The sequence below is a fragment of the Gavialis gangeticus genome, unplaced genomic scaffold (genome assembly GCF_001723915.1).
Source record: "Gavialis gangeticus isolate Ggan-Ray unplaced genomic scaffold, GavGan_comp1, whole genome shotgun sequence".
NCBI lineage: Eukaryota > Metazoa > Chordata > Crocodylia > Gavialidae > Gavialis > Gavialis gangeticus.
In genome coordinates, this window is record NW_017728992.1 from 9899698 (window position 1) to 9926218 (window position 26521).

Consider the following 26521-nt stretch of genomic DNA (forward strand, 5'->3'; position numbering starts at 1 on the left):
GTCCAGAGTAGGGTCACTGGCAGGGCCTCTGGGTGGATAGGTGGCCTGGTGTAGTGCTGGTCTGGATGGAGGTCACACTCTACCACCCCTTCTATAGGGGTGGGCTACCTGTGACTCCAATAGGGACAACATGCCCTGAAAAGGGCCAGTACTGCTCAGATGAGGACATGCAGTTCCAGGTGCATTCATTGTCTGGTGTAGTACAATGGTGGAGTTGCTGGTTTCTGTTCTGTCATTTGTTTCCATGTTGCTGGTTTCTCAGAGGGTCTTTATTTTTCAAATGTTGGGTTTTGTCTCTGGTTCTGGGAGTAGGTCTGTGGTTTCAGGGAGAATCAATGCAAGGCAGTGGTAGCGTCATTAAGATGATGTTCCGGTCATTCAGTAGGAGCTATTTTTAGGCCTACTGCCATTATGTCTCAAGCACTCTCATTCTCTCTCATTCATCCAGGGAACCAATTTACATAGGAGGGGTAGGTATGAGTCACAGTTATAACAGAATTACAATAGGGTCTGCCCAGGCATAGGACACAAGATGGAGACTTGACAATACAAGATGGAGACTTGATATTACTCTGGCTAACTTACAAAAACAGGTCTGAATCATACAATATCAATATAAGACAGATAGTAAAAATAGTGATCACACAGTAATAAACAATAAAAATCAATACCAAACTAACAGAACACTATTTACATGGTGTTATAACACTATTTACATGGACAATATAAAGGGAACTTGTTACAGTAATGGAATACAAGAACTTATCCTAACATACCTATGACCACTTATAACTACTTATACGGAACAGAGAGGGCAGAGAGAAAGTCAGAAATGGTTGGGGAAGGGGAAGCAATGTATTTCTAAGTTAAAAAAAGAAAGAAAGAAAAACTGGGGGTTTTGCTACAATGGTAATCATTAATATTGTTAGACAATCTGGTAACTACAACATGTGACTCTTTCCATGTTGCTACTGGATCATTCTTTCAAAGCAACCGGTATACTCTTGTAGCTATACCATTCCCTTGAATCAGGATTGCAGTCAGTTATATGAAGGATATAGCTTATTTTCTATATGAGGATGCTGATATTAGAATGTTGGGTTGTATTTTTATTAGTAAGTTTTTTAAGGTGTGGGGAGGTATGTTTTATGGAGATGCTTTTTCTGTCTTGTGGAAAAATCCAAGAGTATTGCAATCTCTAGAGTTGTTGAAGGGACTTTGCAAGCAGTAAATCCATCTGAGATTTTTTTTAATATTAAAAGAAGAAAAAATAAAACAAAACAAACTGTTTCTAACATCTGGGCTTCTGTGGTATATCAATACTTTGGAGATTTATTAACAACACAATGTCAATACTTCCACAGTCCTCCACAATCCTTTCACAGTCTTCAGCACACACTGAAGACCACAAAACAGGTTCTGAATATACCTCCACAATTCATTACTGTAATTAACAATGACTTCTTTTTGCCCAACACAGGTGACACACTGGAATAGCCCATATTTTTTTGCCTACTTCCCTGTCGCCCATTCCTTCCCAGCTCTTCTGGCAGATATTTTGTCTGGCGGCATAGGATGTATGGGCTTCTCCTGGGTAAGTTTACTGTGGCACATGTTGCTGTATAAGATATAGGACCAATCCTGCAAACACTTAAACAAGTGAGTAGCGGGGAGTACTGAAGTTAATAGGGATACCTATGGAGGTAAACTGACTCATGTGCTTAAGTAGGAACTACTGAATGACTTGGATAATGGCGTCGTGGCCCTAGTAATTTTTGTCCTCAAAAGATGGAGACAGTCAAGAGCAAAAACCTTCTGTCCATCCTCATTTTCTAAATGGACACTGCCAATCTGAAAAATAAATGCTGTCCATTGTGATACTATGTGAGGGAGCTTCCTGAGGAGTTGCCTAATTAGCTCAGCAGTAAAGCATCACCATCTACATGCATGGCTGGAGTAAACTAATTAACTCCGCCATAGGTTAGTACTTACTACTCTACCGCAATGAATGTGTATCTCTGGTGACCAGGGCTGTCTGGGACATGAGGGTGTTACAGTGTGGGGGGCTGCCTACTGGCTAGCCCTGCATCATAGCACCCTCATGTCCCAGCCAGACCCTCCACAGCATGTTGAGCTAGGGCGGACCAGCTCTGGGCTGGCAAGCTGACCCCCTGGGCACCCTGCCAGCTGTAGCTCAGCTCAGTGGGCTGTGGTCCCGGGAGCAAAAAAATCCAGCATAAACTGTGCCAGAGTTTATTGTCATACTAAATTCACATGTAAACATGCACTGTATGTTCCTAAATTCCCCAGCCACCATTTGTGATTATTTTTTAATGTTATAGTTTCCTTTCTGTTTGCATGTGTTTTAAATGTTATTACTCATGAAAGACTTGTGGAAGCAACAGCGAATGGCTAATTAATTAACTGTTGTGGGTAGCCAGTGAAAAAGGCATGCAAAAATACATGGTTACATTAGAGAATGTTCACTATCCCCTGATCCAGGGGTGGGCATTATCCTCTAATTCAGGTAGACGGCCACTTATTGAGTTTTGGTAAGCTGCCAAGGGCCGCAAGGGTAGCCCTGCCTCTTACCCCCGGAAGTACTCCATTTGGGAGGGGGGGATTGCCAGAAACAAACCAAATCATCTACCAAAAGTCAAACACCTACTATAATACATTTTATTTTAATTACAAAAAATATTTTATTGTGATTTGTGTTTGTGTACTGTATATAGAGATGATTACACAATAACTCAAAAATCAAGTCTTGCTCTTGTAAATTGTGGGGGGGCTGGAGGTGGGGGGTGTATGGTGGGATGTGGAGAGTGTGCATGTGGTGGGGTTTGTGAGGGGGTGTGGCTGTGTGTGGGGGCAGTGGGGGATGTTGGGGGAGTTGTGGGGTCAGGGTGTGGATGTGTGGGCCCACCCCCCATGATGCACAGCCCTCACTGCCAGCAGCAGCAGCTTGGGGCAATTGTGGCCTGCCCAAACACTGCCACCCAGTGATGCACAGCGCCAGCTAACACTGCACGTGGTGGTGAGGAGCACAGTCAGGCCAGCCCATCTCTATTATGTGGGGCTCCCCAAGATGCATGTGGAGCTCCCAGTACTTGCACACTACTGGGGGAAGCCCCACATGATGGAGCAACCTGACTTCCCCACCCCTGCCATGCAGGTCCCAGGCCTCTGTTGGGAAGCATGGGGGAAGCTGTTCCCTCCACTTCCAGTAGAGTGCCAGGAGCTGCTATGAGTACTCCAAGCACCTGATTGCTGCTACTGCTGGTTGGTGGCAGGGGCTGTGCACCATTGGGAGGAGTATGCTGGGGGGTAGTCTTCACATCTCCCTGCTCTCCCTCACACCCACACCCTGCTGACCCAACCTCTGCACTCCTGCCGCCCCCCTGGGCACAGGCTCCATGCTCCCGCCAGCCCCCACCCAACACTCTACACTCCCACCCAGTTGCAGCTCCCCCTCCTCCCACCACTGCCACTTCCCTACCTGCTGCCTGGAGTAAGCACTGCAGAGCCATGAGGAGGAGCTGCTGGATGCCAGAGAAACTGAGCAGGTGCCCCGGTGGCTGCAGCAGTGGCAGCTGCTGCCCTGCTTGGAAGCTGCATGCTGGCTAGGGTTGCCAACCCTCCAGCATTGCCCCAGAGTCTCCACGAATTATATATAAATCTCCAGGAGACTGCTGAGAGTCACCCAGGAGATAAATGATAGGACATTCATTAAAATAAATATCAACTATTGAATCTAATTTACATGGTAGTCCAGTGGGTTTTTTAAAATGTAATAGTAATGTGCATTTGCCTTCACTAATGTCATTATGTCATGTGATGAAACCTCCCGGAATAGATTCAAAGAGAGTTGGCAACCCTAGTGCTGGCTGGGCCGAGCTGTTCTGTGCACAAGGGTGGGAGCAAGGCACACAGGCTGGGCAGAGTACAACTAGTTGGTGGGCACCTGTGGGCAGGGCCATCCCTGGGTGAGGGGTGAATTGGGGCGACCACCCCAGGCCCCATGCTTTGGGGTACCCCGCAGACAGTACTGTATTGGCCCTGCTGCAGCCACTGCGTGCCACTAGCTCCATGCTCTGGCCACTCACCACCCCACCCTCACCCCCCACCCTACACTTCTGTCACTCGCCAGCCCCTGGCCCCACACGGGCTGATATGCCCCAGACCCCACACAGGGGCGGCTCTGCCTGCGGGCTGGATGAAATTGGCTGGTGGGCTGGATTTGGCCCAAAGGCAATAGTTTGCCCACCCCTGTTCTAATCACATTCCTTTATGATCATTTTAGGAGTTAGAAATGTCAAATTGTAGAGAAAATACTTCTTTTTAATAGGCAGTGTTCCTTCAAAATACTTTATTATGCAGGTAGCTTTTTTTTTAAGGTTCCCTTTTCTAACAAAGAATTAAAAAAAAAGAATTAAGGGTCCCAATATTATGATAAAATTATTGGAAAGTTAAAGTGTTTCAGGGAACTGCTAATGATTTAAAGCAGTGGTTCTCAACCATTTTAGACTCAAGGCACCCCTCCATAACTTTATGAATTGAGTGGCACTACATTTCAATACCTAATTTATTTATTACAATCCTTACCTCCTTGGAGAGGGGCCAGGAAAGCAACCAGGCAGATAGAGCCTGAACTTAGTTTATCTAGTTTGCTCCTCCCACTGCCTTTATCTCCTTAGGCTTCCAGAGGCACCCTTCAAAGGATCTCACGACACCCTGGTTGAGAATCACTGGTTTATAGAGACTGTCAACCTAAAATCACTGTTCTGAATCTTGCCCAAAACATCAGTATGTCGTCATTATTACTAATGTGATATTTGCTTGCAGGCCTGACTGAAAAAATTTGCTAATTCCATCCAGTTCCTACTGGGAATAGGTCCACAAACACAAAAATAATTGTGATTGGAAACTGTAGGGCCATAGGAAACTTCACTTCCCTCTTAGCTTCACAGGGATGATCTTCACTGGTCAGAATCAGTATGAGCTATATAAGGAGCATGGCAAAATCTACTGGCCTGGCTGTGTCTGTCCTCCTGGCCTTGTAGATATGAAGTCTACTGTGCTTTCACTCTACTGTACTTTCAGCCTGACATTTTTCACTGAGCCCCCAATCTGTTTAAAAATTACAGAGTTTGGGAGGGTTTGGTAAATCACAAACTGAACGTGAGTTAGCAACGAGACACAGCTGCAAAAAAAAAAAAAAAAAAAAAGCAAGTGTAATTTTGAGGTTCATTAAGAGAAGCCTCATGTGCAGCACACAGTAAGTAAACCCCGGTCAGTACTGGTTAGGTATCAGCTGGAGTATGATATGCAGTTCTGGGCTCCACACTTTAAGAAAGATGCATGTCCCACAACAGGAGTTTTTAAAATCTGTAGTAGGAGTACAGTATACATGGTGCTCACCTTTTCCTGCAAACTACCATGTTGGATACTTTCTCTCCCATAATAACCAGCATGCTGGCAATTAAACCAAGCTTTCTCCAGTCTCTGCTACTAAAAGACATGAAGGAGCTGGTTGGACAGGTGAGATAACTCTTTATTGATTCTTTGGGTAAATCTGATATCTTTTATCAGACCAACTAAAATAGTTAGAAAAATTCTTTTTTTCAAGCTTTTGGGAACAATTACCTTTGTCAGGCAGAGGAAGCCTCATTAAGCCTGACAAAGCGTGTTTGTACCCAAAAGCTCGCAAAGAAGAATTGTTCCAACTATTTTAGTTGGTCTAATAAAAGATATCAGATTTACCCAGATAACTTTGTCTACCTATGTCCTTAGACCAACAGGGCTACAACCTACACACCGGATTGCTCTTTATTAATATTCTTCTGACTACTCTACAGTTTTACTATAAGGCTGCATTCAGCTTTCATAATGAAGCATAAGAAAGTACCTGGGGTAGGGATTTCAGAGGCCAATAGGTGGTAAACATTAACTTTCAAATGGTGGTCATTGTTTTATTCCCTTTGTTTCCTCTTCCAATTCAGGCTGCAAGCCCAGCTTGCACAGAGCTGGAAACAGTCATGTTGGATTGGCTGGGGAAGATGATTAATTTGCCTGAAGAGTTTTTAGCTGGGAGGGACGGAGAAGGTGGAGGAGTCATTCAGGTAAGATGAAAGAAGACAGCAGAACATGCAATGAGCTGGAAGATTTTCATTACTAATATAGTCTTCAAACTAGCCCTGTTGTTGATACAGCCTTAAGTTTATCCTGTCAAAGTGTTTTTATTTGCGATTTTACTGGATATTTTTTATTAAAGTGTGGTACAGTGACATCCTAGCTTCAAAAATCTGCTCTGAACATTGTTTGTCTTTTGCTTGAGAGAACACCAAAGTAAAACTTAGCTTCTCTTTCCTTGTCTAGTGATTCCAATTTAGTCTGACCTGGGTCCTCTTTACAATGTAAAAGGCAGCAGGCCAAGGATACAAGGAGTGACATTTTCCCTGTCCTCTTGCTTTGTTTCTCCTTTCCTGTAGTTAGGCACAGGGTGACAGCAGGGGAAATTCATACTGAGTGATTAAAATATTTATTTCGTCAGGTGAGAGAATGATGCAGTTTAGCAAGTTATGTGTAGGACCAGGAGTTTTAACTTGCCTCTCATGCCCAGGTTCATATAGGTTTGGCAAGTCGGTTAGCTTTTCTTTATTTAAAGTTTTCCCATATGCAAATTCTAGATAATGGTAATTTGCCTTCCTCATAGGAGGATTTTTAGGCATAATTAATATTTCTAAAGCACTTTGAGGCCTCTTGGTAAAATGTGCAAAAAAATGCAATGTAAAATTAAAATCACATCATGCAGTAAAGTCACCACAAAATTTAGAGGTACACATCTTCTATCCTTCTCTTCCATCCATTACATCTTTTTAACCTATTATGAAAAATCTTCCACAAGGTCTGACATAGGAGAAATGATGGTCTTGTGGTTAAGGAATGGACTGTGATTTTGGCTTAGTTCCTAGCTCTGCTATAGATGCTTCAATGCGATTAGGGGCAAGTCACTTAATTTTATTGTGCCTTAGTTTCCTGATATTGAGGATCAAGAAAGACTATGCTAGGCTGGGGAAGACACTTAAAGAAATAGCTCATGCAACTTGTTAGTTCAGTTATCATTTGAAAGAGAAAACTATTGAACACATCATCCAAAATGATCTGTGCCTTATCATCAGTTATATTTCTTATCCGGTTTATATAAGGAGTTCCCTCATGCCCATATATAGATCTCTATCCATAATCAAGAGGCAATTCTATTTTGGATTTGCTTTTGGCAAGTAGCAAGAATCTTATGGAAAAGTTGGCTATGGAAACTAACCTTGGATTGAGTATCATGAGCTGATTCAATTTAGCAAATATTGTAGGATAGATGGGAGCTGGTCTATAACTAGGACTTGGGACTTTAGAAGGAAGAATGTTGAGAAACTAAAGAAAACAGATCAACTGGATTCAGGAGTGTAGGAATTTAGTGCTGTATAGGCATAGAATTACTTTCAGTCCACAGGGCAAAGCTATCTGGAGATCTCAAAGAAGAATAAAGTGATAGGGAAGGGCTACTATCTTCCTTTGAATAATCATCTCAAGTAGAACATTAATAGTGGGCAAAGAATATTCAAGGAACAGCAAAAATGGATTAATGAGGAAGAGAGATACTTTGGAGGTTGAAAGGTACAGGGATAAGATGAGAATAGCAAAAGGCTGTTGGAAATGGACCTTGCAAAGAAAATGAAAATGGGCAGTCAAAGGTTTCCACTCATATAATCCAAAGGAGGACCAGGAGGGAAGAAGTAGGGACACTATTCACTGAAGATAAGGTGGAAATTAAGGATAATGTAAGTATGGCCCAAGTAGCAAATGAACATTTTGCCTTGATCATCAATAGAGACAAAGATAGAAATGAAATTCAAGATAAGGAACAAAATGGAAACAAGGATATAACAATGGAAATGACCACATCTGAGGTGGAAGTAAATCTTAGTTTGTTTCCTATGATGAAATGAAGGAGTTTAAATATTCTTCATCTGAGACTATCAAAAGAATTGGCACATGAAACAGCAAATACTACAGCCTGATTCTTTAATGCATCTGTCAGTTCAGAGATGGTATGCTGGGAGGGGGAGCAGGAATAGCTCAGATAACTACAGACCCGACATTTTGATTTCAATATTATGTATTATGCAAGATATCAAGCAAAAATACAATCAAGGATATGAAGCTAAACAGAAAATGGCACACAATACAACATGGTTTTATCCATGAAAAATTCTGTCAAATCTCTTGTATCCTCCTAGAACAGGATAACCAATTTTTTAGATCAGGGAAATGCAGTGAACCTAACCTACCTAGATTTAAGTAAAGTACTTGATACTGTGCCTCACAGGAAATTATTGAATAGAAGAAAATAGTGAGTAATACCATAATTCAAATGTGGATAAGAAGCCGGCTAAAAGGGCGATTTAGCAAGTTATGTCAACAGAAGAGGTGTTAGGCTGGAGAGGAGTTACTGGGGGGTCCCTGAAGGCTCAGTCTCAGGACCAACCCTATTCAATATTTTCATTAGTGACCTTGGTACTAAAGTAGATGCATGCTTCTGCAATTTGTGAACAACATGAAACTGCAAGGTATCCAATAGAGAAGAAAACTGGAATAATTTTCCAGGAAGAATTAGACAACAGTGGAGTACAATAGTACAAAACATACTACATGTACTTATGGAATAATACCAAGAACTTGCACTATAAGACAGAGACTCACATACAGATGACAACTGAGGAAGAGAGGAACCTCAGTTTTGTGGCTGATCAAAGGATGAGCATGAGCTGCCAATGTGATGCAGCTGTAAAATAACCTAAGGCAAACCCTTGTATTTATTAGGTAAGGCATTTCTATTAATAAATGGGGAATATTAGTTTCACTGTACAAGGCCTTCTGAGGCCCCATTTAGAATGCTGTATCCACTTCTGGTTGCCTACATTAAAAAAAAAAAGATTAAACTGAAAGAAGTCCATGGAAGGGCTATTGGGGTTGTTAAGGAGATGGAGAACCTGTAATAGGGGAGCAGATTGACTTGTTTGCTTATAAATACATTCACAGGGTGATTATCAAAGAGGAAGAGATATTTAAGTTAAAGAACAATGCCAATACAAAATTAGAGGGCTACGGATTGGTCATAAATTTCTACTGGAAATTAGAAGAATGTTTTCAGTCACTAGAGGAATGTATTTCTAAAATATTCTTCTGAAAAAAAGGGGAGGGGGAGAGGAATAAAGATAGGATTGTATGGTTCTTGGTGTAGTAGTCTGAGTATGTCATAAATGGATTTGAGATTTTGGGATCCCCGTGAAGGGGCTTCAGGAAAACCTGATCTCTCAGTGAGAATTGTCTGGAAATCCCATATTTGTGGGCTTTTACTGGTTTCCTGTGATGGCAAGGAAGATTTCCCCTTTCTATTGCTTCAGTATTATTTTTTTTTTTCTTTCTCCTTCCTTTTAAAGTGCTGGATATTGGCCACAGCTAGAGATCAGAGTTTGACTTGGGTATTTGAATGTTCCTAAGGGTACCAAAAGCCTCTCAGATATTTGTCGGGTAGATCTGGCATCTCATACCCAAGATCAAACTGATTGCCAAATTTGGGGTCAGGAAGGAATTTTTCTTCAGCCCAGATTGTCCTAGAGTATGGAGCTTTTTGCCTTTCTTTAAGTACGGCCATGGTTCTCTACCTAGGATCATCTAAGCATATGTTAACCTAATTTCCTGCCATTGTGGTGTCAGGGTGTTGTCCTTGTCTTTCCTTATTTGTGGTGGCACTCAACAGGTTTATTTTTTAACAAGGCACTGTTTAGCTGTGGCATGTATGAAGAGTTTGGTTTGATAGTCTAGTTGACCTTCCTGGGAAACTGGGTGCCTGCAAATGCAAGGGGATAGACTTATTAGCTGGGAGGCCCCTTTCAGACCTATTTTCCTAAACTGGAGGATAGTAGCATGACCATAACTCACAGGCGTGATACGACATGCTTTCCTACTATAAAGCAGGTAGAAATAGCAACTCTGAGATAAGCAAACATGCATCACCCGGCCCAGATATGGAAAAGATTGACAGATGATAGCTCTTTCTCAATTCTGTGGGTGGTGGTGCATGGCCATTCTTAGTTGGTGGAGCAATTTGTCTGGTTAATTCTGATAATGAACAAGACTCTGGCACCTCTGTGATGTGAGACTGCTAATGTACACACACACTATTGTAATAACTAAATTAGCCCCCCTGTAAACTAGTGAAAAGAATCCTTGTCTTTACTGTACCCCACAACATTAACAGCAGCAGCAATAATAGGAGTTTCTATCTCAGTTTCTCTGTCAAGCTCTCTTATGGCTGGGGAATAAGAACCTTTTCCAAACCAGTTGTTCTACCCCTTCCCTCCCTATACACACATTTCATAGATGCTTCATCAAACCTGCCTCCATTCTTTAAAAATAATCTATCCTAACCTAAAATCTCACATGTGAAATCTGCTTACTTGTCGTCTCTTTAGATTATGGCCAAAACCAGGCTTGTACTGGAAAGCTCATGTCAGCCAGAAGGACTAGCACTTCATACAAATCCAAATTTGGATCACCTTGCCCTCCCTTGAGATCCAGTCATGTCTGAAGAAAATTTTGGCATGTTTTTGTCTTTAAAAAAATGCCAGGTGAATTTAGTGCAGGTGATGAGTGCTGGGTTGCCTGCCTTGGTCACAATGCTTGCAGGAGGGTGGGCTAAGAATTTTCTATTAAAATGTTTTGGGGGTTTTGTTGTTGTTTTTTATTAATGGTGAATGAGGTTTCTCATGGGCATCCCATGTCTCCATTCTCTATGAAATGAGGTCGCCAGCTGGATTGCATCTTCTTTGATGCACTGTTTTGCCTCTTGGTTGAAAAAGAACATTGTTCATTGTTAACTGACTCCGTATTACATCAGAGAGGGCTCCTAGGCAACAGAGAAGAATAAAACTTAAGACACACAAACTACAGTTTCCATGATGCATTGCACTAGCTTAGCTGGACGTAGATTAATGTCTAAAAGGCATGCAGTGAAATGCTGCTTTTTGTTTAAACAATGGAAAGGAATCACTTTGATGTGGGAATCTTATAGTTTCATAGTTAGTTTCATAGTTGGTAGGGTTGGAAGGGACCTGAGCAGATCATCAAGTTCGACCCCCTGCCATGGCAGGAAAGAGTACGGGGGTCAAACAACCCCAGCAAGGTGATTGTCTAGCCTTGTCTTAAAGACCCCCAAGGTAGGAGCCAGCACCACTTCGCTTGGAAGTTGGTTCCAGATCCTAGCCACCCTGACAGTGAAGTAGCGCCTCCTGATGTCTAATCTGAATCTACCCTCTGCCAGCTTGTGAGCGTTATTTCTAGTCACTCCTGGTAGTGCTCGGGGAAACAGGGACTCCCCCAATGCCTGGTGGTCCCCTCTGACTAGTTTGTAAAAGGCCACTAGATCCCCCCTCAGTCTTCTCTTGTGGAGGCTGAACAGGTTCAGGTCCCGTAGCCTCTCCTCGTAGGGCCTGCCCTGCTGCCCCCTGATCATGTGAGTGGCCTCCTCTGGACCCTCTCCATGCTGTCCACATCCCTCCTGAAGTATGGTGCCCAGAACTGGATGCAGTACTCTAGCTGCGGCCTGACCAGTGCTGCATAGAGGGGGAGGATCACCTCTTTGGACTTGCTCGAGATGCATCTGTGGATGCATGACAAGGTGCAGTTGGCCTTCCTGACTGCATCCCCACACTGCCAGCCCATGTTCATCTTGGCATCAGTGATGACTCCAAGATCCTTTTCTGGATCTGACGAGAAGGGAGTTCCCCAGCCTGTAGGTATGGTGCTGGTTCTTCCTCCCCAGGTGCATCACCTTGCACTTGTCAATGTTGAATCCCATCCTATTTTCATCTGCCCACCCCTGTAACCTGTCTTGAATCATTGCATTTCAGAATGAAATGTTTCCAATTACATTTTTTGAGAAAATTCAGTTCCATGAATGGCTTTGTTAATTCAATTTCTTGTCCTAATTTGGAATAAAATGCATTTTGCAATTTTGGACTTTCCTGTATGATGCCAGTTCTGATTTTCTGGCTTGCAGCCACAGCACATGTTCAACAATGTACCCCAATGAAATGTACCCAGGCTGTTTAGCACAGGAAAGTGAAATATAACTTCTCAGGCTGAAATTGAATATGATTTTGAGAGGTGATTATGCATATTAGAGTGCAGTGAAAGGGGCTGCAGAGGCTTTCCTTACATTTCATTCAAACAAGTTCAACAATTTATTACAGGCAATACCTACAATGTTCCTCTCTTGTTAGAGAAGAATAGTGCTAGTGTTATGGTAATGGAAGCAGCATAGCAAAGCATCCACCATAAGCAGGGTATACTCTAAAGTCCACTGACAGAACACCTATTAGAAAAACCAACATGGATTTATGAGGCACACTTCATGCAACAAATTGCAGTATGTGGTAATAAAATGAAGTGGTTTAAAATTAGAACTTAAAAGGTATAATCAAACTAAACAACCCAGTTAGCTGGCTGAACCTCCAGTGCACCAAAAACCAAATATCGACAAGAACATTGACCCTACCAAATGAATGTGTGTACATTCCTTGTATAACAGAACACAATCCATAAAGCAGAGCGTATTTCTTAATGGGACAGACCTGTTACTTTGAGCATGTACATAACAGTTATATTGTGTTTCAGAAGCATCCTCCATGGTGCTTGTTTTCTTTTCACTAGTCACAAGGTTTCCCTCCTTCAAAACCAAACCAAATGCGATTATTTAATGATTCAGGGTTTGGGCAAACTTTTATACCACTGACATCAGTGTAAATCCAGAGTAATTCCTTTCTGGCTCCATGCTGCTGGTTGTTTTGGGAAAACATAATTAGTCTGACTTCAGTTTTTGTATGTATGTGAAGCTACCTTTTCTTCGCTACCCAACAGCACTGATTTTATTTTGTTCTAACAAAAGTAGGCAATTATGCTTGGTGTTTATCAGCAGGCTATGTCACCCTTCCAAGCTGACAACCCTTGATTGCCCATAATTTTGGAAGATACTAACGATCACTCCGATCTCATCATCAAAAAACTGCTGCTATCTGAGATGAGGCAATTTTTGTTGTTTCTGTTCAAGTCTCCTTCTTGAAACAATAATAATACAAATGAGAGAGGGCAAGGAGAAGCAATGTGAATCTGAGGCTGCCTATCATTCCTGAGGCAAATACCAGACAGTTATTGCAGTACTGGATAAGCTGAACCTGTGAAAATTGGCTCTTAATTACATTTGAAAGCCTACATCAATACAAAGCGCATTCTTGCTGTGTGCAGGGTGACACTTGAGAAAGCCAAAAGATGAAAGAAAATTTCAGCTCAGTGCACTGGTGGACATGAGCATCAGCTCTCACCAATATTTCTTCCGCCTCTTGAGCCCACTCACCATAGCAACCTTTGTTTGCCTGCAATAAAAGGGAAGGTATCATCACTGTTCACTTAGCGTAGAGTGCAGCTTTTGAGAAGGAAAAAAAAGGTTGCCTTTCAAAAGTGGAAGGGCAGAGAGTAGCCTTCTTAACAGGTCTAAGATAAACATGCTGTGCAGTAACCCAGCTTTCCCATTTAGTTAAAGTGACAGAAACTTTTATTAGTTTATATTTCACAAGGGGCGTTTTTGCTATTGTTCAGAGAGGAAGGGGAATTTTAACTCGGACTATAAACAGAACCCACAAAGAAACAATAACCCAGTCAATCCATGCTCCTTGGCCTGGTAATTCTTATTTGGCTATCAGCAACCTGGAGAACTTGAGGAGAACAGGAGGTTTTCCCCGCAAAGTGGTGGATAAGAGACATCAGAGCAACATGAATAACCTGGCTCCAGAACCAAGGCTCTGCCCAAGCCACTGATTTCATTTTGTAGAGGTGAATTTTAGTCAGTTACAATGTTCATTTATTAAAACCAGAGCCCATTTTAGGATCTACCTGCCTCAGGTACTTGTGTGGCCTCATTACTCCATCTACTGAGCACATCATCCTGTAATACACTGAACTGCACAGTTGGTATGCAGTAGGAGCTAATTGTCCACATTTTACAAACAGAAACTGAGACAAAGACATGTTTGCATCCTCTTGCCAGGATGTTCATTAGCATACCTAACCCCTAGTACCTGCACATGTATTCCACACCCAGAAATAGGCTCTGAGGTCATATGCTGTATAGGATTGTGACCCTACAATTCTCCAGCCAGGATTTGACCTACCAAGAGAGATTTGATCCTCCCCGAATTGCATCCGGACACTTCATGGTAAATGTGGACACCTACTCCATAACTGGAGAATCAAAGAGAGTCTGGGTTGCAGTTGTGGTGCAATTTTTTAGACGGTGCAACACATTCTGAATGATTGCTCAATTAGATCATTTAATGGCGATCTAAAATCAGTCCATGAAGCTACCCCTGAAACCGTTGAATAGCTATCAAATTTAGATATTAATCTATGAATGTTGTAATCCTAAAATGTCATACAAAAGAAGAAGACTCTATGTGTGGCTGTCCTCAGCAGTTGCTTTGAAGTGTACTGGAGACTGGTGTCTTAAGAGGAGCCCCCAGGAGGATACCTCTAAATGGCTTCACCCTCTTATTTCTGGGTTTGGGGCACACCTGAAGGAGCGCATGTCCAGGATGTCCGGGATGAAACTCACTTGCCACAGTGCAGACCTGCCTTAAGTGGCTTGCCCATCCATCGTCTGTTGCAGAGCAGAGAGAAAAACTTGAATCTCTGGATTTCAAGCTCTAGTGCACTGATTCCTAAGGGGTATCCCATAGCATACTAATGTGCTGTGAGATTTTCCTGTGTGAGGAGACCTTCTTCCCTGTTTGGCACCCAACTCCTGCCCCAGCTACTTCTGTGGTACCTGCAGCTACTCCTGCTGTACCCCACCCTTCTCCATACTGAGGCAGCCCTGTGCCAGCCACGCCAATGCTACCAGCAGTGTGCTCTTCTGTGCTTAGGTGGGCAAACAGGCAGATGAACAGATGAAGTTGCACTCTGCAATCCAGTTTGTCCCCTCCACTCTTCCCATGCTCCCGAGGCCATCAGGAGGAGCTGTAGGGGTAGTCACCAGTGTGCAAGACCCTGCAGGAACAGGCTTAGCTGTTTTGGTAGGCCTTGCCCCATGAGGTACAGAACAGGGGCAGAAGGGGGCAGATGGTAGGAAGAGCGGGGTACAACTGGGTGAGGTCTTGTCACTGCTGCCCTTAAATGGCACCATCTAGATCAGTGATTTTCAACTTTTTTAGTCTCGAGGCCCCCCTCCCTATCTTTTATGAGTTTAGATCTTTTTGTTCAGGGGTTAGGTGTTAGGGTTTAGAGTGAAGTATGCTGCCAATTTTAATCCAGAAAGGAAGTGTGCCCAGGTAGCAAAAGTTTGGGAAACACTTCTCTAGCACTTTAAACCCCAGGAACATCCTAAAAGCCTGCTCAGGAACAGGTCCCTCTTCAGATGATATAAATACTGAAAAGATGCTGAATTCTGCCCTTTTTGGGAATAGAAAAGTCACTGGGAAATAACAGAAGTCATTGGGAAAATGTAAGTTTCACAAAAATAGTAAACTAACAGCCTTCCATTGTATGAATGGGGAAACTGAGGCCAGCTGCACTGTTAGGAGCCCAAGCATGAACATTTTGGTCCAAGCCACATGTCTGAATTTGTGGTGAAGTCCAGGTGTGAGCCCAGGTTTTCTGATGTCTCTTTCTGTGTTCAGTTAACAAATCATGCCAAAACCACCAGAAGAGTACTGTGATTTTAGGTGCAGTGTTTTGGAAAGGCAGTGTAGGAAAAAAACAAAACATTTTATCAGAAAGAGTGCATCTCAGATAACATTGCCTGCTGGCAGCGTGTAATCATTGCATTTTTTGAAAAGGTTATAAATATTTATAAAATCCTGTTTGCCTTGGAGAAGGTAGAAATGGTTGATTAGATGCTGTGTGGTATTATTCAAGTATGCTTGACCTTTTGTAATACATAGGCAAAAGATGTGTCATCAAAGCCTTGCTGACATGAGTACTTCTTACTCACACAGATAATCTCATGGTAAACCATGTGGAATTACCTTTGTTAGTAAAACACCAGATGAAAGACTAGAAAAATATTCTCTGCAGGAAATGAAAGTTGTCTCCATTACATAGGGGCATATGCCTGCTAGGACTTATGCATGCTTACTGCCAACTCACAAAATACCCGTTTTTCCCCCCACCAAAATGTGGTAGGGTTGGATATCATTTTTGAAGCTCTCTACATTTTTTGTTATCTCTTCTCTGGGTAAACCTGGTGGCTTTTTGTCTGTCCATAACCTGGGTAAGACAGATGTCCCCTTTTCATAGAGGAAGATGTTAGTTACTTAGAGACACGTAAGCTAACAGCTAACAAACAAGCATTCCCAAGACTGTGACTTTTGGAAGACTGGGCAATCAACTGAGAAAGGAATAGTTCATAGTTATTACAGTACTGTGGGATTCAAGACATCTAGGTTGATTTTTTTGCTCTGCCACAAATGTCTTTTGTGACTACAGGCAAAATCTCTAGATCCTATTTGTACTATCGTATTACCTGTCTAAGTGTTATCTTGTTCCACCCTGAGTGAGTCTTTGAAAAACTGTTAACACAAAAGGTGGATAGGTCCTCCTCTTCCTTGGCGCATTCCTGTGACTCAGTCTTAAGGGCAGGATGACAGCACATTAAAAACAGACAAGATAATGGGTTCTTTTTAGGGATTTGAGGGGGTGGAATTGGGTCAAGTTTAGGGACAGTTGCCTTTCTCCTAATAGATAGGATAGGATCTGGTCCTTTGTCTTTCCTTGCTACGGTTCCTTTTTCTCTAAAATGGCAGTAACAATATTTCTATAGGGGTGAGTGGGGAGGGGAAATAAAAATAAACATCTTCCTTCTCTCCTGTCTTCATTAAACCTGAATTTTTCGTATTTCTTCCCATCACCACAGCATAGTCCATATATGTTTATTGAGCTACCTTCTGAGGCTTTTCATCTCGCTTTTAGGGATGTGAAAGGTTAAACATGTAAACAATAAGTATATTTATTCCAGTAATGCATTACCAGTTAACATTTAGTGTGGGGCACAGTCTGGTGGAGAAGGGAAGTGGTACGGTGCCTCAGGAATATGAAGGTGGCAGTGCAGACAGGAAGAAGGGAGGGAGGGAGGAAGGAGCAAGGAGGAAGGGAGAGGAAAGGGAAGAGGCAAGGGGGGACTAATATCCATAGCTAGTCTACTCCCTCCTTCCCAGCACATCAGCAGCTGCAGCAAGCTGGGAAAGCGCCTTGCCTGCTACTACCATCCATGACTTCATGTGGGCAATGCTGTCTGGTGCAGCTTGACACTGCCTCCTCCCCACCCTGTCAAAGGTCCCAGGGAGTGCCTCCCAGCCGCAGCTGTGTCCCACCAGGTCTGTATGTGGCCCCCAGTTCCCCATCATGCTCCAGGCAGGCAGCTGTGGCCCTTCCCCTGCAGTGGGGTGAGGCAGGGCAGGTGCCAGTCCAGGGATCTGTATTCCATGGCCTGGACTAGGTGTGTTATCATTTAACTGTTTAACTGATGTAATAAGAGGAGGTTAAATGGATAATTTTTAAAAAGTATTTTCATCCCTACTCTCTTTGCCCTCCCACTGACTATGGGGTCCAATTTCTAGCCCTGCAGACAGCATGGCTGAAACATCACCAAAGTTGTGGTGCACTTGGTAAATGTTTGGGACTTGATCCTGCTCTGTTTGAAGTCAGCAGAGTTTGATGGGAGCTTGTCTGAGGTTCTTTAAGGTTTAGGTTTTTGCAAGCCCTTAAGGAAGATGAACAAAATGGTAGTTGAGAGTAATCCTTGCTGTCATAAGTTGTCAATTAACTTCACTGGTCACTTGGGAAATAAACTTAATAGGATTGATCATATGAGCGAGGGGCAGTGATCTGCGAGAGAAATGGAATCAAACAGCTTTCCAAATATGTAAGTATGTATTTTAATTAGCATATGCTCACAGAACAAATAGGGCTGCCAACTGCCATCTATATAGAAGACAGAATTTGGTTTGGCATAAATAACATGATTCAAAATTAGCACAGTGGCATTGAGAAAGTTTCTGAGACTTCTTGACTTATTTTTCTAGGAAACTGTATTAATAGTAGTGTTATCTACTGGACAGAGAAGAGTTTCTATAGCAACTGATCAAATTAAAACTATCCCTTCAGAATAGACTTCCCAGAACTTCTTGGCTTTTGGAAGTGTGTTTGCACCAACCTGTTAGTCACAGAATGAATGAGCAGTTTTTAAAATGTTGCCTCTGGTTGGTCTGAAGAAAAAAAAACCTTAACAACCAGCATTCTTCATTTCCTGTAAATTCTCCTGTGAAACTGATAGATCAGTGGCTGCACAAATCCTCTTTTAATGGCTGTAAAAATTGTAAGAGAACAATGAAAGCTGTATATGTGTGTGTGTGTTTGAAGCAAATGGAGCATGCATTTTTAAATCTTGTGTGGACTATTCCTTATTTTGTGTGTGTACTTCAGATAGAGGATATTTAGCTAGTGTTTAGGAAAATGGCTACATTGATTCATAGTTTTTATGCTCCATATTTTCTCTTCTGTTCAGTATAGAGTTTGATAGCAACTGAGTTCTTATCCCAAGTAATATAAAGATCAAATAAAATATGTAATGCCATAATTTTGGCCAGTCCTTTACAACAATAAAGAATGTGGTCAAATTCTGATCTGTGACACAGGTAGAAATTCAGAGTAACTGAACTGAAATAAATATTAATCTGCAGTTGTTACAATATAAGGTACATGATCAGTACCTGGTGTATGAATTGGGTAGACTAGGAAACTTGTGCTCCTGACATTGTCTAACTAAGGCTTCAACAAAACTTCGGCTCAATGACACCTCACCTTCTGGCAGTCACCCCTCCCATTCCATCCTGACTTCTCCTTAATGTAATGAGGTCCCAGCTTCTAACCAAGTCCCCCCTCCCCTTTCCTTTCGTTTCCCAGAAAGTGACCAGGCTTGGCTGGGTTGCCAAACATACAAGCAGGGATTTTCAAGGACCTTGTAGATTGCACCTGGAAGATGAGAAGTCTAGTGACGCATCTTCCAGGAAGACAGAGAGGTTTGAAGGAAGGTTCAACAATAAGGGGACAACTAACTAGTATATATTTCAATGAAGTACGATACATCTGCATGGGTATCTATATAGGAACTGGCAACTGGTCTTCTTGTAAAATCATTGAAATACAATTGGTTTCTATAGTTGTTCATTGCATAAAATAGTATAAAAGATTTAAGTGTTCAATCACATGTTTGGGGCAGATTCAGGGCAGGGTTGGGGGTGGAGGAGGCAGTGGTGCAGTTGCACCCCACCTTTGATTCCTGCTCTACCCAAACTTTAAAACCAACTGCCTCAGAGGGGTAGCAGCCCTTCCATTCAGGCAGTGCTGAGAGAGTTAATTAACTTCATGGCTTGTTATAATCTGTTTAGTCCATAGTTTATAATGACTCCTCTCCTTTTTAATGATATTGATATTCCACTATTCAAATGATCCTTTCTTCTGCATTTTTTCTGTCTGTTAGTCATTTTATCGTCTAGATCATGCAAGCACAGGCAAAATGAAGAAGAAGGCAAGGAGGGACCAAGCTTAAAATGGCCACATACAATTCTTTTAAATAACGTTTGGTTCTCCAAGCTTGGAGGGCTGTTGGAGTCATGATGGTCAAGGAAATATACAAGTGGCAAGGGTCTGTGCATGCTATCTTTTATTGGACCAACTGTATCAACCTTGCAATCCAGTTGGTCCGGTAAAAGATATCGCAAAAAACCCTTGCTTCTCATACTAGTTCCTTCATTTTGTCTTACACAAATGTGGGTTCACATTTGTGGACATTTTTAGTAATGCTTTTTGCCATACATGGAGGACACAGTCTGTTGAGACTTCTCACATTATTCCATGTTGTGTTGTTTATATTTTCCAGAGCCTTCACTCTGAGGCTTTTAACATGCCATATTTTGTTTTTACTTATTCTCCTTTAAGCAACAGAAAATGTTTGTTATATTGTGGGACACCTTCCTACTGAAGTTTTCTTCACCAGGTTCTTCACAGCCTGTCTTTTCTACTACAGGGCAGTGCCAGCGAGGCTACCTTGGTTTCACTGCTTGCTGCCAGAACCAAAACAGTCAGGCATTTTCAGCTGGAAAACCCTGAACTAACAGAGTCAGACATCATGGGCCGGCTGGTGGCTTATGCTTCAGATATGGTAAGCACATCTATTCATCTAAAAATGGTTATAACTTTTTTTTTCTTGCTTAAAAAAAAGGAAGACATCCTGCTGTACAGATTGCTTAGACTGGGCTCTTTGCTGAGAAGTTTGTTATTTGATTATGCTTGTCTAGCATCTACAAAAATTGGTCCATATTTGGGGTTCCTAGATGCTATCTCAATACAAAAAGAAGTGAGTTAAAGCATTATAATGTTTCATACTTAATATTAGATTTGCAAGGGATCCCACTGAAGTTAAAGATGTTGCTTGTGGTGTAAAATACTAACCATAATGAGTATTACACAATGTGGGTCATAATTTAACAAATTTGCTCAATGCACACATGCATTTCCTCATACACCCAATAAGTTCCAAGGAACTGGGCTTTAACACCTAAAGAAGGAAGCTGCAATAGGTTTAAAAAAAATCCTACTGGAGTCTAAGCAAGTTCCTTCCACGTATTCCCAATACAATCCCTGTTTTCTTGCATTGTATTTAGGAGATTTCTTAGACAAATTCTCAGCCTGGCTGAGGTCATGGAAAGCTCTTGCATCTACAAAAGCAAATCCTAGTCCCTTGGTTCCACTACTTCTATATTTCTAAAACAGCTAATCCTATCAAAGGAAGGGAAGCAGTGCCACCTCTTCCAATAAGCATGGCATTTTGTTATCTAAATGTCACTCAGATAGGAATGCTCCAAGCACTTGATATTTAGTTAGAACAAATCACTGGTTATAGGGCATAAATTGGGCATCTTTCAGGTTAATCCAGACTTTGCCATCACCATATGTTAAGACATAATGTAATTAAAAGGTATTCGTGCTCTGCTGGGGAAGGGTGGACTGTTATGGTGCAGACGATATGAGAACAATCAGGATACGAAAGGGTAGAAAAAGAGCACAGTCATTTTTAAAAGGCACAAAATGGTCCTGTGTTCTCTTTGAACGCATGGTGTGCAGATGGCCAGACACAGAGCCCTACATCTGAGGCACTAATGAGGTAGGCCTCACTGTTGTTTTCCCCTTTTTGTTGTAAATGGCTGAACTGAAATGGATACTGACAGCCCTCTTTGCCAGCTGAAGGTCAGGGGATTTTCTGTCTGCTGAAGCATTCGCCTTAAGACATTACTGACCTTTCAAAGCGGATCATTGCTGAGCTGACCGTTCCTTCTACATTAAGCACAGACCTGTGGGACAGATCACCCAGTAATGCAGAAGAGAGAAAAACCAAATGCTTTCCTGAAAGAGGGAGACAACACATTTATAAGGGGTACAGGCATTTTCACAGGGCAAGAATGGAGATAAAAGCTCTTTTCTGGGAGGTAGGAAGCACAGATGTAGACCCCTACCCTCTCTAAACTGGAGCTAGAAGGGGAGCCCATGTCCCCCACATCCCTGGCTACCAGGTTATGAGGTTGTCAGGGGTACAACTAAGATTTAGGTGATCAAGGCTTGACCCTAGAGTGTCTCAACCCAAGAGGATTAAGGAGCAGACAAGGTCCAGACTAAAGGCATGAGACAAGAGGACCAGGAGCAGGTATGTCAGGAGGCCAAGGTCTGTAAGTGATGGAGACATGGGTGATCACTGAGAAAGAGCCATGAGCCAGAGGCGTTACAAGCAGGAAGCATGGATTGAGACCAGCATCACCAGTGCAAAGGGGGTGGGGAAGAAGAACGGCTGACAACAGTAGGTGTAAGGGACAAGGACATCACTAGTCAAAATAAAGCCACAGATGAGGAGTTGGCCATCAAGAGATAAGGGTCTTGACTGGATTCAGGAGCAAGGAGGAGGGAAAGGGCCAAGAGCTGCCAGATCTGGAGCAAAGGGGTCTAAGCTGGAATCTGGAACAAGGAATCAGCAAGCAAGAAGCAGGAAACTAGGAACAAGGAGTCAGAAGACCAAAGCTAGACAGAGACGTCTGTCCTAGTAAGTAGCCTCCTAAGCACTGAAAGAGCAGTTGCTTATAAGCAGGAAGCTATGTGCATGCAGGCAACCAAGGCCTTGTGGAAGTAGTTAAACTGCTGGCAGTCAGGTTCACTGGGTAACCAAGGCCAGCTGGGGGCTAATTAGTTGGCTTGCTGCCTTGAGTCCTTAGTCACTTCCCCAGTTGTCTCACTCATTCCCAAACTTCCTTTTTTAGGTGCCTAAGCTTTTAATTCAGTGCTGTAAATGCCATGGGGTAGCAGAGTAGCAAAGCACCTAAGTAAGAGTTAGAAGCTGTAGCATCTGAGTTCTCTTATGGGCTTAGCCCCAAGATCCAGAATAGCTGTAGGCATTACAGATCTTGCTTCAGCATTCTTGAAAATGGGATGATAATTCCAGAATCCTGCCTACATTTGAATTCATTTAATTGCATTCTGCCCCACAATTTCAGTTGGTTATAATACACCTCTTGCCATCCTACCCTAGGACTAAAGTGCTGGGTTGCTAAGCCCTGTTGAGCAACTATTGCATCCTTCCCTAGAGTTGACCACTTTTCATAGCTAGCTAGTGTTTTCCTCAAACATGGCCCATTATTAAACTGGAAGCTCATCATAGGTTCACTTTAAAAACAAGTCAAATTGAAGCTACTTAAAGTTGAAAGGCAGAAACCCCATCTTTTTCTAGTCTTGGTGAAGCAGGGTTTTGCCATGGTGTGAGTAATCTGCTTTTGATGTCTCAGCATGTGGTACAGCAGGATAGGAAAGAACATCGTATCAACTCTGATTTTTGTTATGTGGGTTTTGACTGACATGACCTTTCATTTAAATCATAGTTACACATTTTATAAGAATTGCACAGAAATATTTTACTCGGTCTCATTACCAAGGTATACATATCTAGAAATATATTGACTCTACAGAATCTCCAGATATAAGGATCTTTTTTGCCACATAAATATTAATAGGAAAGTAGCGAGTGGACCTCAGTTCTGGCAGAAGATGAATGAATATCAAGCGTATTACTTATCTAGTTGGTAAAGGGGGAACAAAGCTTTACTGATGTAACTTAAAGTATACATAGTCCACCAGCATTTTATACTCTGAAACACAACTTCCTAAAATGACTCAATTAGTTGATTTTATGAAAGTTAATTATTTTGATTGCTTTGGTAGAAAATCCTGAGGTTGATAAACAAGCCACCAAATTCTCAGAGTATGCTCAAGCAAAACAATCAGTGGTAATGGGAATATTATTGGCATGGAGTCTGAGCAAGGGTTTCAGAACTTGACCATTCATACTTCATAGTTAAGATGTACATGCATCTTTCTGTACTTAGCATAAAAACCCCCAGTTCACTGAGTGATGGTTCTCAGCTGTGTGGTTTATTGGAATTCAAAAGCATTTCAGTGGAAGGAGCATACTTTAAAACTTGCCTATTTTATTTCAGGCTCACTGCTCAGTGGAAAGAGCTGCATTAATTGGAGGAGTGAAGATGAAAAATATCCCTTCAGATGATAAATTTACTGCCCGTGGATCTGCCCTTCAGAAGGCTGTGGATGAAGACAAAGCTGCTGGTCTCATCCCATTTTTTGTAAGTACTGATTTTAACTGTTTTCACTGATGGACTTACTGCACCTGAAAAGCTACTTTCAAGGGCCAAGTACAGCTATTACACTTTTACCGATATAAATTATTGGAAACTGGTCTATATCCATAACTGAACAGAAGTTCAGCACACACAGACTGGTTTAAAAATGGCAGAACCCAGTCTAAGATTGCCTCCCCCGGTGAACATGTGTTCTGTGTGCTACTGGTCTAAACTGTGCCACTTACAGAAAACCATGTAACTCAGATTGATTCCACCTGGGGCTTTTTGAATGTCTCTGAAAGATAACCAGATGATACTGTATGTAATCTATGGACATAATAGTCTGCAGACTGGAGAGAATATGAATTTGACATAGTGAGTGTTCCACACAGTACACAACTTCTTTGTTGGGTCTCTTTTCTTCATAGGTTCCAGAGAAAAAAGAAAATAACTTAATTTTCTAGCCTACATAGAGTTTAGAAGACTTTTTTTCTATGTGATTCATGTGCGCAATGAACTGTCAAAGAGTAGCTGCACCATTGAATAAGCACAGAGTGAGAAAGGGGCAATTAAAGGAGGAAAAAAATTGGGTACAGACAGGTAGATGGATGCCAGGGAACTTCATGGCTGCTTCCACACCTGAAAGTTTATGTTATATACTCTTACAGTGAACTCCCAAACTACAATTATTACAATCTTTTATATTTGTTTTTCTGTTTTTTGTGCATGCAAAAGAATCATAAAATCAATATGCAAAATGACAGTGTCAGACTTAAGATCAGGAACAATCAAAGCCTTCCCAGAAACTATTAGCCTCAGGGCCATGTTAGCAAATAAAGCAGCCCCACAACCTATTAAGAAGCTTAACGAGATCAGTAGCTGTTAGATAGGCATGCATGTAGCTCCCTCACCTTCCAGTAAGGTGTCCTGTGTTGAGAATAGGATGGAAGTTTGATTGTAACATTAATATCCAGCTCCAACCAGAATTCATGCACAGTGAGAAATGTTCATGCTGTGTGATCTTTTAGACTGGATACAAGTGACTTTTAAGGAGTGTTACTACTTTAATTAAAATAATGCTTCTGAGTCATTGAATATAAAGTATGTGAATTCAGAATATTAATCAATTGCTTGTAACAAAAATTCATTTTATTATGTTTTTTTCCTCCTGCTCGTTCCATAGAGTTAACAAAATAAGATGGTGAACTACATTTTATTCTTGTTCATCATCATCAACTTTTTCAAGTTAATTTCTTATCATCATGGCTATGGAAACTTGCTGAAGTCTGTGGCCTTCATAGGTGTACAAGAGGATATAATATATCCTGCAGAACCTTTTGTGTCTACTGACACCCAAGAAGGAAAAAGCATGTCTTGACTTTCACTATCAGAGATGAAATTTTAGGTTGGCTGTTAGAAAAAGCAAAAAAAAGTAAATGTTGATACTGGGAGAAAATATACAAACTTGATGAGTAGACTTTGCTTTTAGAGTCCTTTTTTCTTCCTTTCTTCTTCTTCTTTGATCATTTAAGGTAAAATTTTCAAATGAGTCTCAGTATTTACACTTCAAATGTGACTTAGACACTTAAGAGAGACTTTCAGTAAGGCTTAGGCTTCAAAGCATTTAAGTCATTTCTGAATACGGAACTTAAATCACTTTAACCTATTTGAAATCCTCCCCCATGCCTTTCTGTTTCAAACTGTTTTGGTTTACTTAGCTTGCGCTCTGGTTTTACCATTGAGACGGTTGAACTGGAGAGCATGAACACAGTGTATTGTTGTTTTGCTGCCATGTAGGAAAGGAATTGAAGGAACCTAGGGAGAGCCTAGAAAAATCTGCCAATGGCTGTGTACGGAGAGATCCCCCCCCCACCCCCCAAAAACAGCTCTCCAGGATGAACAAGGCACCTCTAAGGCTGCTTACATGAATTACTGCCGTGGGGCCTATAGCAGAGGAAATACATCATGCTGGAGGTTTCATTTCTGTCTGTAATAGCACAGTAACTCATATAAGTTGGTTTAATATCTAGCATAAAGGTATCTTGTTTGTTGTTCATTTTAACAATATACTCAGAAGTGCTTACTTTTTATCAATAGGAGTTTGTGGGGGTTTTCCCCTTACATTTTATACTGAAAGTATAATTTTGTAGTCTGCTTCCATGTACTTTTTTAACGTTAAAATAACTTGCTCTGTTCCTCAGACCTTGTCTACGTGCCCACTTCGCAAGTCATCTTTCATAAATATTCATCCTCTCTCAGTGTTTCCAGCTGTAAAAGGAGGAAATCAAACAATCTGTTTATAGATTCAGTGACGCCATTACAAAGGGAGTTTTTTACTGTATTTTGTCTCCTCTGTTTGCTCTGCTTTGAAACATGGGCTTTGAAAGGAAGTATTGGCTTAGCCTGAGTTAATGTGGTCTGTGCCAGGTCTTCCAATTTATTAGTATACATAAAACATGTCAGCTAAGATTAGACTAGATCTCATTATCCTTATTGCCGGCCTCTTTACTGAAAAGGTGTGCTAATTCCCTGTTGTGCTGAACAGCAGTCCATGCCTGGCAGCAGGGCTCCCTTCTTTTGTTTATCAGGTTTCAAAAGCTCTCCAAGTTCTTTTGTCCTTGAGCAAATTGCCACTATTTTATTTTGTTCCTGTGACAAAGATATGCCCTCTACCA

General features: G+C 41.8%; 1 protein-coding gene across 3 annotated transcripts in view; it reads left to right on the plus strand.

The window, feature by feature from the left end:
- LOC109300158 (aromatic-L-amino-acid decarboxylase-like) overlaps positions 1-26521 on the plus strand; it is a 103244-nt gene that overhangs the window by 17754 nt on the left and 58969 nt on the right. For all 3 annotated transcript variants that reach the window (XM_019520748.1, XM_019520756.1, XM_019520783.1), the window contains exons 3-6: positions 1481-1594; positions 6003-6122; positions 20198-20332; positions 23706-23849. In XM_019520748.1, the coding sequence (XP_019376293.1) occupies positions 1481-1594; positions 6003-6122; positions 20198-20332; positions 23706-23849 (513 nt within the window). The remainder of the gene's footprint in view (positions 1-1480; positions 1595-6002; positions 6123-20197; positions 20333-23705; positions 23850-26521) is intronic.